The sequence below is a fragment of the Penaeus chinensis genome, chromosome 10, assembly GCF_019202785.1.
Source record: "Penaeus chinensis breed Huanghai No. 1 chromosome 10, ASM1920278v2, whole genome shotgun sequence".
NCBI lineage: Eukaryota > Metazoa > Arthropoda > Malacostraca > Decapoda > Penaeidae > Penaeus > Penaeus chinensis.
The window spans coordinates 26900607-26913106 of record NC_061828.1 but is presented as its reverse complement, the minus strand read 5'-3'; the positions used below and the strand labels follow the sequence as shown (position 1 = coordinate 26913106).

Sequence of the window (12500 nt, the reverse complement as noted above, 5' to 3'; positions counted from 1 at the left end):
TCTGCAAAGATTTACTTGAACCATTGTCGTAACACAGAAAAGAAATGTATGTCAAATGAAAATTCATGTACAAGTCACACATCACATGCAAATACGACAGCAACAAACCCTATTAATGGAAGGTTTTGGTGTCTTTTGTTCTGCGTGGATGAGTGAGTGAGCGTGTGTGTGTGTGTGTGTATGTGTGTGTGTGTGTGTGTGTGTGTGTGTGTGTGTGTGTGTGTGTGAGTGACAGTTAATGAGAGTGATAGTGACCCCACACAGAGCGGACATGGATGCCAAACCCCAGAATAACGTACGTCCTTAAAAAAAAATGCGATAAACTAGTTAAAAAATTATTTCTACTACCACACTGAATTTAACATTTAATGATATGCGACTGTATGACGCACTAATGAATGGTGACGTGAAAACAATATTCGCGGCATCACGCAAGCGAATCTTCTGGGGAACAATCTGCCGAGGTAACAAATTGTTAAGCTGTGCATGCAGACTTCATTGACGGGGGGGGGGGGGCGGGTCTATACCCAAAATACCGTACTTTACGAAGCGAAACGAGCTTGGAAAATTTATAAATAACCCACTCTATCTGCGGATCTATAATGGGCGCTCATGCAATGCCCTACGGGTATTTATCATGAATCACAAATCGATGAGATTTACCCAATCATGCCAGCGACGTCTAAAGTGTGAGCAGGGTGTGATTGATAAGTGAATCACAATTCAAGCTTAAGCCCTAGTCCTACATTAGTTAACGAACGTAATTGTGGGTCACGCCGGCTCAAAAGTTGCTAAACGAAATAACGTAGGAGAGCAGCTCTTTTAGGCATATACGCAACCCCAGGGTAATCAGGCACTCTGACACTATGACATGGGCAAGATCCCTGGCGCTATATTAAAATATAAATGTATATAAATCGCGTCACATGCTCCGCTCTAGCGCCGATAGAACGTGTCACCAATGAACATGTAACGGTTGCTATGCATTATCCCTATATTGTAACAATTCTAGAAAACAATTTATAGTAAATGCTAGCTGTTCTCACAGCCATTTCAGCGTGTCAATCACTCAAAGTGAAAGTGAGGTCAGATCACCCTAATGTCCAAGCGGGCTTTGAAAAATGATTTTCACTCCGAGGTCAGGTCAAGACGGGAAATGGGCAGTGAGAAAAAAAATAATGAGATGATGTTCATGAAAACAGTCACGAACGCGCTAAATTCGTTGCAAGTGAAACAATATAAGTCTCTAATCACGAGAAAAAAATAAGAAATACTTAATGAATGAACGGTATTCATATTGTTTTGATTCCACACCGTAATCACACAGTAATGTGATCTGAGGTCAGAAGAATGGAGGAAGATAGAGAAAAGAAAGAAAAAGGCCCAAAATGTGTATTCATGTGGTTATTTGAAGACATGGTCGTGGTAAGCGATGATTCGAGCGGTTTGAGGAGACTGTGTGCCCGAGTTGCAAGGCGAAAGGATGCAATGACCACCCTGCCACCAGAATGTAAAGGTTATTTATTGAGCACCTTTATACATTGGTTAAACAGGAGTAATAAAAAGGGGACGATGGCTTTGACTCTTTCATTTTGTGAGAGTACGATAGCGACACAGAGATATGAACACCACGTAGACGTCTCTTGGGTATAGTGCTGTGTGCGGGTAGTCGCGGTCAGCCCAGTGGGGGGCGGAAGGCTGGCGAGAATGACCGAAGCCCTCCCGCCTGAAACCGTAGGCGGGGCGGCCTGCCTTGACCGGACAAGCGCTGGGCAGGAACTCTCTGTGGCCTGGGTCATCCTTGGCGTGCGTTGAGGAATCACGTGGAACGCGGTCCGCAAGCAGCCGCGTGGCTCTATACGTGCTTATGTACGCGGTATATTGTTTGTGTATGAGTGTATGTGTGTGTGTATATATATACATACATACATATATATATATATATATATATATATATATATATATATATATATATATATATATATATATATATATATATATATATATATATATATATATATATTATATTCATATATATATATATAATATATATTCTTATATATATATATGAATATATATATATATATATATATATATGTATGTATATATATACACACACACATACACTCATACACAAACAATATACCGTGTACATAAGCACGTATAGAGCCACGCTCTATACGTGCTATATATATATATGTATATATATATATATATGTATATATATATATATATGAATATATACATATATATATAAATATAAGACATATATTATATATATAAATATATATATATATATATATATATATATATACATATAAGACATATATTATATATATAAATATATATATATAAATATATATATATATATATATATATTTGTATATTTATAAATATATATATATATATATATATATATATATTTGTATATCTATAAATATATATATATATATATATATATATATATATTTGTATATTTACAAATATATATGTATTTGTATATTTATAAATATATATATATATATTTCTATATTTATAAATATATATATATATATATATATATATATATATATATTCTCTTCAGTGAATCTGCAAATTAAATGCAGCAACTAATAAACGATCTGAATAGAGAAAGTCTGAAAGTAGGACTTAGGATGAACAAGAAAAAGACTAAGATCATGTTAAGCAGTAGAGTTCAATTCGAACAGCTACATGTACAAGGCGAAGCACTACAGGTATTGGACAACTATATATACCTAGGCAGACAAACACATTTAGCGAAGAGGAAATAAAGTGACACATCAGTTGGCCGGAGCGCCTTCGGCAGACATAGTAACATAATAATAATGATAATCGGTTTATTGAATCTCATGCAGCCAGGGGTTGAAAATATACATAGAAATACAGATAAAGAGACAAACTATATATAAATAAAAACAGGTAGGCAACAAATCGCAAAAAAACTCACAATATATAGGAAAAATAACAATAATAAGAAGCAAGAGAAGCAAAACAAAAAAAAAGACAAGTGCAAGTATAGGAGTGCCGTGTCCAGGAGAGCTTTTCGTCGATGGTGACGCCGAGCAGCTTGGTGGAACAGATTACGTCGAGCAGATGGTTGTCCAGCGTGAGGGTGGGCGTGGGGTCGGGGGTGGTGGAGAAGTCGAATTGCCGACTTCTGGCGGTTGATAGTGACGTGATTTGCGGTGGACCAAGAGAGGAGGTTGCCGAGGGTGCGCTGGATGACGGAGTGGTCAGGGCAGGGGTTGTCAATGGCGGCGGCGATGGTCGAGTCATCTATGTATTTCCAACGATGCTCGGTGTCCAGTAGCGCGTCGTCAATCATGGTGAGGAAGCACAGGGGGGCCACTCTGGTCCCCTGGGGTACTCCGCATGTGATGGCAGGAGGCTGGAAAGTTGACCCTGCACCCACGACCTGTTGTCTGTTAGACAGAAAGTCTGCCAGTCAGGGGATGAGGCACTCCCTGATGCCAATAGAATCTGCTGTTTTTTAGATGACTGTGGTGTCGAAGGCTTTCTTATAATCTATTTATATAGTTATATATATAATGTATATGTATTATATATACATATTATATATGTTACCTCTGATTGTCTTTGATTTTATATTCATATGTGATGTGTGTTGTAATACATTAGTTGTATGTTTTTTTTTTTTTTTTCTTATTTTCATAAATTCGTCAAAAGCATTTGGATTTTACATTATTATCATTCACGTCACATGCCTCATTTGTTCACTTTACTACTTTGTTATGACATGTCTAAGCTGCAGAATGAGGATTTTTTATAAAATTGAAACAAAAGAAATATGCAATATATGCCTACTGATGATCTCTATTAATCATCTGTAAAATCAGAGATATTACATATAATATCCTTATATTTTTTCAAGTGTTTATGTTTTTACATGGAAAGCTATTTGAGGGTATGCATGACGTCAGCATTGTTTACATGGGCGTCTTCCAAGTTCCTCAAAGGAGCTTGCTTTTATCTATCCTTCAAATGATGTTCTTGCAGCAGATTATGATGTATACTTTTACTATTATTTCTCTGCAACCACGAACGACCACACAAGTCGTTTAGATCATCGTTGAGCCTCCATTTTACTGCAGCTGACAAATAACCTGCGAGGAGGACACCATGTTTGTTGCTGCAATTGAGCGGATAGGCGATGGTTCTGTTCGCCTTATGTGAGCAGCAAGTTGGGAAATGGCTCACAAGGTAGCTTCGAGTGGCGGATTATGCATTTGTTTACATTCTCGTACTACAGCTTGAAGGGATTTGCAGAGTACTATATGATTTAATCAGATACAATCTTTGAAGCATTATGCTGAAAATACCCCACCCCCTCCCCCACCAGGTACCAGAGGAGCGAGACCTGTGGCTTCATGTCGGCGCGAGAGAGCGATGACGAGGATTCGGACGACCTGACCTTGCACGCCTCCTCGGACCTCGACGACAACGGTACGACTTTTATTATCTGTTTTTCTCTTCCCTGCTTTTCTCCTCTCTGCATTTGCTCTTTTAAAATGTGTTCGTTCCACATCATTGCTCGTGTTCGCGGCGATGTTGACTGTTATTTCTGTGTCACACAACGCCGCTGTTTCCCGTTGCAGGAGCGGCAGAGAAGGATCCGTGCCATCACAGGAGCCCCGGCGGGAGTCCCACCGCAAGGGAGAGCGAGAGGAAAGGGCGCAGGGGCGACGGAGGCGAGGCGAGGGCGCGGCGTGGCACCGCGGGGGCGGCAGAGGGACGGGGAGCGTTCGGGAGCCACAAGTACATGAACTTCAGCTCCGACGATCTGCGTCTGACCACGTCCAGGCTGCTCGGGCGAAGGACCCAGACGCCCAGCGGCCTCGCGGACATGGCTCTGCCGCAGCGCGCCCGTCTGCCCACGCTGGTGATCCCGCAGGAGGACGAGGAGCTGCGCTACGCCCAGTTACAGCTCCGGACGCCGAACACGCCGGGCAGCGGGACCCTCACTCCGGCCAGCAACTCCAAGTCGCCCGCCAGCACTCCGCAGACGCCGGGACTCCTGTCGGCTACGCCCCAGATCCCCTGCACGCCCGCTTCGCCCGCCCTCTCCCCCGCCCCGCACCACAGCCTAAGCCCAGGACCCTCGCCATATTCAGAACCCAGTCCGTCCCACGTCAACCTGAAATCCAGGACCTTTAAGGCAGTCCTGGCGACCCAGCGCACCTACTCGAACCTCCCTGCTTTCGGCTTGAGTCTCGAGCCCAGCAGGAGCGGCTTTGCTTCCTTCAGAGCGACGGCAAGAGAGAGCGCGTCGGTCGGCGCACTTCCGGCCACCGACGCGGACGCGAGGCGGCCAGCACTGACGTCGTCCACCATCAGCGCTCCCGCCACGCCTGTCGTCAGGCAGCGTAGTGGCGCTGCCCCTCTCGACGCGGCTGCGACAGCTGCTCCTTGCACTGCCGGGCGAAATGACCCCCACAGACAGGGAAATGTCCCCATTCTCAGGAATTCCCATTCATTCCAGCATTCCGTTGACGAAAGACACAAAGCTAAGAGGGACAAGCAGACGCCGGGGTCTAGTGGTACGGCAAGAGGGGGAACGGAGTGCCTGCTGGAGGACGAAGATGACTCGGATAGTTCACTGAGTAGCTTGCACGAGGTTTTTGTGACTGTGACTCTCCCAAGAGCGCGTCGTAAAGGCAAAGACTTCCATGAGCAGGCACAAGAAGGGTATTCTTTAGAAGACATCGAGTTGTTGTGAACTATGATTTCCTACAGGTCACTCATCTGCTTCGCTACCTCTTACAAATGAAAAAATGCATGAATGACATTTTGAAATACATCAAATAATTTATTTTTCTCGTCATGTTTTGCAAGTTTTACCAAAGATATCGCTCACTGAGTGTAAGAGAAATGGCGCTGGAACGCCTTAATCAAAGACACATGGTGAGTTTCTAAGTGCCCATTGTTACTATAGCAAAAGGTCCTTATAATATTGTTTTCTTTTTTTAAGTGAATATGATCCATTATTGACATATGGACGGCAAGATACATATTTTGCGTTGGATTAGTGCCTGTACATGATGACATAATAGTTCAAATGGAAAATAAATTGCTAGAACTAATATATAGTATGTACTGACGAGGACACCTGCTTTGCGAAATTCCAATAACGAGCATTACATTACCTGTGATAGAAGAGATGACCAGACAGGTTTCCCAAACACATGAATGGAAAACACATTTCTTTAGGGACTCCTGAAAAGAAAAGTGAATAAATATGTGGTTATTTCGGGAAATATGATCCTTTTGTGTATATAAACATTAGTTTTGATAATGCCATAACAAATTATTTTGCATACAGCATGAGTACCTGGGTATAAAACTTATTGCTTACAGAAAATATTTTGAGAAGTTTAAATCACGTTAAAGTAGGTAAAGCAGGCCAACGTGAGAAAACAGGTGAGCAAAGGTCTGCAAAGGCCAGTAGAGAATCACCACTATTACTCCGCCCAAAATTATATAAAAAGCTTTATGACAATATTCTTAGCTGATGGCTCCTTTGTCCCTGCTGCCGGCGACACCGAAAATTCGGTGTTGAATATGGCAAGAAATAAGTTTCAAAAAGAATTCATAAACTTGGATTCTGGTGCCACAGTAGTACGCATCGGGCTCGATATCCGAGTATTAAGCCTCCTTACCCTCCTTTGCTGTGCTATATGCCCTTTTTCAGACGCAGTTTTTTGCTGCTTTGCCATTTTCCGAGGCCTGTGCGATAACTGTAACACTGTGCACCTTTTTTTTCCTTGACCACCGGGAATACTGAGAAGGAGGAGGCATCAACGCATGCACTCTAATGTCCTTCCTGGCGACCGTCCTCTCCAGATATAGTTGACCGTCTTGGACTGATGGAAATCCTGCAGCTACCGAATGAGCCTTCTCATCCTGAAGGCCGGCTGAGTCAGTCTCCCTCAACATGCTATGTGCAATCAGGACAAGATGTCCACGTCACCGACACTCGGCAAGAATTTCCCATGAAGAGACATTCCCGACACCGCTCTCAGCCAGTTTTTTCCCATGACAAAAGTTTCCTATCACCCGTCCTCAGCCATTTTTTCTCCATGACACGACACTCCCGTCACCCACCCTCAGTCAGGTTTGTCCCATGGCAAAACTTTCCCTTAACCGGCCCTCAGCCAGTTTTTTTTTTTTTTTTTTTTTTTTTTTTCTTGACGAGTCTTTCCGTCACCCGCCCCTCGGCCATTTTATTAGTACACAAGTTCTCGCAACCCTCCCTTAGTAATTTTCTTTCTACGACAAACCGTTCTTATCACCCGTCCCTCGTCATTTTTTTTATATTTTGATGGCAAGACATTCCCGATACCCGCATATCAGCCAGTTTTTTTCCCAGGACAAAACTTTCCCGTCACCCGCCCTCAGAACAGCTTTTGCCCATGACAAGACGTTCACGTCACCCACCCATCGGCCACCTATCTGCCATGAAAAGACCTGCACGTCCCTCGGATCCAACGGGTTATGAAATGAGAAAAAAAAAGTAGCGATGAGAAAATACTTCTTCGTGTTATTTTACGACTCAGTTGATTAATCATTCTATTTATTTTATGGAATTCCAGGTGCCTGTGAAAATATAGCATTATGATTGCAGATTTTCGTATTATTTGTTTCCATCATTCCATTTTACTGACTTTTCTTTTCATGAAGCTTCAAGTGTCTATAAAGTGTTCGAGGAAGGGTGAGTATTTATACATATTTATAGATTAAAAGAATAATAAAGTAAGGCCTTGCTGTAATGTCAATTATTTTTCATAATCAGTTTATTCTTGAAAATAAGTGCAATCTCCTTGAAGAATTGTTTCACGAATATGAATAACAATTAATGGTAAAAAATCAATGGTTAACTCTCTTGTACGAGGGATCCAACGATTCGAAAAAAATCACGAAAATAGTGGTTCTTAAAAGGAATAAAACGAGTAAATGAATGTCCGAAAGGCCCATTATTTTATTACTTAAGGATAAATACATGATCCCGGCAGCAAGGACAAATAGCTAAAAATAAGGTAATATAGACTTTTGTATATCTATGGCCTTCGTGAGCTTTAAAAAGAGAGGAAAAATGCATTATGTGTACAGCCTATGGTTTAGTGTATTTACGGGATGTTGCCCAGTGCTTTGGTCCGAGTGTGGGGTATTGATCACTTTTTAGGCAATCTTGGCGTTACTAATTGGTATACTCTCGGCATAATTCGCTAAAACTAATTATCCCCTAATTGGCACTCTTACGGTTATTCACTAGTCCGATTTATCCCCAAACTAGCACTCTGTATTATTCCCTAGACCATCTTATTCGGAACCTTGTGTACGAGTAGTAGACTGAGCTAAAATTTTGTGGTCGTGCTCAGTTTATTGACATTTTACGGGCTATTCCTTTGCCTGTTCTATCCACAACTTTTCATCTTGTGAAACAACGGTGCGCTGGGTTCCCCTAGATTTTAAAACCCCCAGGCAGCAGTTGAGACGGAAGATCGAGCAAGAAAACTGACCACACACAAGAAGGGCCGGAATTCTGACCATATTTTTTTCCCTCCGAATGAAGAATTTACAAGATTTCTAAACGAGGACTAGTCTTAACGAAAATCTTAAGAAAAAGAATGGACGAGAATGGTTAGCATTTTATATACGTAAGCGCAGGACTCTTCAAGCAACCTGACGGCTTCACTTTGCCAGATTTTGGGTTTAACATTACAAATCTAGATTATTAACGGTGTACTTAAGACAATAAAGATATAAAAAGACACTGTGATGCATGTGTCTGTGTGTTTGTCTTTATTTGTATAAGTTTAATAGTATATCAATACACAGATACACTCACCCACACACCCGCATGCACATAATATATATATCCTCTGATTATAAGGAAATAAACACACATACACACATTCACTCATAACCAAAAGTTCAAATACACTCATAAGCCTATCACTGTTTTCTACAGATCACCAAAGAGACGGAAAGAGAGGAGGGAGAGAGAAAGAGAGGGGGAAGGGGAAGAAGGGAGAGAGAGATAGGGAGTTGGAGAGAGGGGGAGAGAGGAAGTGAGATAAAAGGGAAGGGATGGAAAGAGAGAGAGAGAGAGATAGAGAGCTATCGATCAAGCGATAGTTACCGGATCAAGCCATATCCGCTTAAATCTTTCTGATAAGAATGATAATGGAAATCACGATGATGTTAACGAAATATTACGATAAGTGAAAAATAATATTAGCAACAAAATAACAAAAAGGTGAAGGTTTATAGACATACGTATATATTTGCACAAGTACATCCACATATATAAACAGGCTTGCATGCATAGACATATACACTGCCGGATTAATAGAAAAGTGAATACAATCGACTTCAGTTCTAACGACCACCGCAACTTGGTATGCATATCCGCGTGTATGTGTGCTTGTGTGTGAGGGAGAGAAAGATAAAAAAGTTGTATATACAATATATATATATATATATATATATATATGCTGTGGCATATATAGCTCTCAAATCCAAGCTGCTGCTTTATTCCTTTTGACAGAGAGCGCTGCCACGTATGCCTCTTTGCACTCAGGTGGGACAGAATCCCCGTGCTATTCAAAACGATTATTTTACATAAGGTTTCCTTTTACATGAGGTTGTGACGTCGACAATAAAGTAAGCAAATAAGGATGTACTGATCGGTTGCTGAAATTTGCCCTGTTGCTAATAGTCCTGCGTGTGTATTTATAGAGAAAAAAATGTTTATATACCTCTGTTCTTTGAAATATAGATCTATGTTTCCAACTTGTGTTTTTTTTTTTTTTGGTCCCTCTCAAATTTAATAGCAATATGTCAACCGAATGTGTTTCAATAGGTGGATGAACTTCACAAATGGACTAGCATACCGATTGGTGCTAAAAAATGCTACACTTTTTACTACAAGGATGTGCATGCAAGAAAAGGACTTCATCACATCAACTTTTTTCGTGAGGTTTTCGTAAGCTTCAACGTTATGAAAGTGACTGCTGAAAAAGGCCGTCATGCCTAAATAGAATTACCTTTCCTCCTTTATACACTAAGCCATGCATTACTTTCTGCATGAATTAGAGAACGTAATCATGTACGCGAACATTTCCATGGAGAAAGGAAAAGGGTAAGACGAAGGAAAGGTGAAAAGAGAAATGAAGAAGTGGGAGAAAGAAAGAGGTGGAGAAAGGAAGGGGAAAAGAAGGGAGAAGAGGTAGAACTTATAGGCTCGAGGGGGAGGGAGGGAGAGAGATAGAGAGAGAGAGAGAGAGAGAGAGAGAGAGAGAGAGAGAGAGAGAGAGAGAGAGAGGAGAGGCAGAAACAGTAACAAAGAGAGGAAATGAGGCAGACTGACAGACAAAAACATAAATAGAGGAAAAGGCATTAGATAGTCATTGGATACCTTGATATAAAGAATAAAAAAAATATTTACCTCTCGCAAAGATATAATCCTAATATATATATATATATATATATATATATATGTATATATGTATATATAGATATATGAATATATATAAATACATATGTGTGTGTGTCTGTAAACAAAAAGTGGAAAGGTATTTGTTTTTGCCATTAATATACAGGTCGGTAAAATTCAGCGCAACAAAATTCCATTAATCTTTAAATTTAAAAAAATGTGTATCTTGATTTAACATCAAATATTAAATTAAATTGCAAATATATGATTATGAGAAATGGGGAAATGCAGCATAAACGAGAAAACAAACAAAAACAAGATATTAAAACATGCAAGAAAAATGACATGCATAAAGCAGGCAGTCATGGAGGGACTTTTGGATTTTTGGAATAGAGAAAAGAGAGAAAATAATAAAACAGAAACAAAGGCGCGTGCATGACCTATGGTGAATAATGAAGGAAAATCATAATGAACCTGCTCATTAATGGACTAGTAATTACGTCGAGAAAAGGCTGGAGTTTCTTGCAGGCAGATAGACTGTATGTGTCCATATATATGTATGTGTATGTGTAACTATATATGTATCTACCTATCAGTACACACACACATAAACAAACACACACACACACACACACACACACACACACACACACATATATATATATATATATATATATATATATATATATATATATATATATATATATATATATATATAGATAGATAGATAGATAGATAGATATAGATATAGATAGATAGATAGATAGATAGATATGTGTGTGTATGTATGTATGTATATATATATATATATATGAATTATTTATATATATATATATATATATATATATATATATATATATTATATATGTGTGTGTGTGTGTGTGTGTGTGTGTGTGAGGGTGTTTGTGTGTGAATATATATATATATATATATATATATATATATATATATATATATATACATACATATTTATATGTATATATATATATATATATTTATATATATGTGTATATATATATATATATATATTTATATATGTATATATTCACACACATATATATATATATATATATATATATATATATGTGTGTGTGTGTGTGTGTGTGTGTGTGTGTGTGTGTGTATCTATATATATATATATATATATATATATATATATATATATATAACCTACAATACAACTAATTAAAAAAATTAAACATCTAAAAGATATAGCAAAAAAAAAATGGTAAAAATACTGGCAGTAGACAGGAATGCAAGAATTGGATCTCAAAACAGAAAAAAACAAATTAAAATCGTGAAAAAATCCAAAATGATGTGAAAAAAACTAATAAGAGCTAAGAAAAAAATACGCGCACATAGTCGAGTACGATGATGATGATAATAATGAAAATGATTATAGTGATAATGATAGTAACAGTAATCATGACAATGATACTAATTATGATATTAATCATAGTAATAATAATAATAGAATAATGATAATAATGATAATATTGATAACACTAATTGTTGATGCTGATAATAATACTGATAGGAACAACAATAATAATTATAATGGTGATCATGATAATGTTGATAATAGTAATAACAACAACTATCATAATAGTAATATGATTGATATACGTTATAACAGCAATAATATTGATAATAATAATAGGAATAATGATAAGCATTATACTTATTATTATTATCATTATCTTTATTATTATTTGAGTTATTAATATCATAGCAATAATAGTAATAATGATAATGAAAAGGATAATGATAATAATGATAATGATAAGACTAATAATAATGATAATAATGATAATAATAACAATATTGATAATAATGATAATAATGATAATAATAACAATATTGATAATAATGATAGTAATATTTTTTTATTACTATTATAGTAGTAGTAGTAGTAATGATGATAATGATTTAAATAATAATATTAATGATAACGATAATAATAATAAAAACAACAACAACAATACTACTACTGATAATAATAATAATAATAATAATAATAATA

General features: G+C 38.1%; 1 protein-coding gene across 1 annotated transcript in view; it reads left to right on the top strand.

Annotated features, from left to right (window-relative positions):
• The window catches only part of LOC125029918 (receptor tyrosine-protein kinase erbB-2-like), a 35278-nt gene extending 29520 nt beyond the window's left edge, over window positions 1-5758 (top strand). Inside the window, exons 10-11 of the mRNA XM_047620105.1 lie at window positions 4382-4485; window positions 4638-5758. Coding sequence (XP_047476061.1) covers window positions 4382-4485; window positions 4638-5758 — 1225 coding nt within the window. The remainder of the gene's footprint in view (window positions 1-4381; window positions 4486-4637) is intronic.
• The last annotated feature ends 6742 nt before the right edge of the window (window positions 5759-12500 follow it).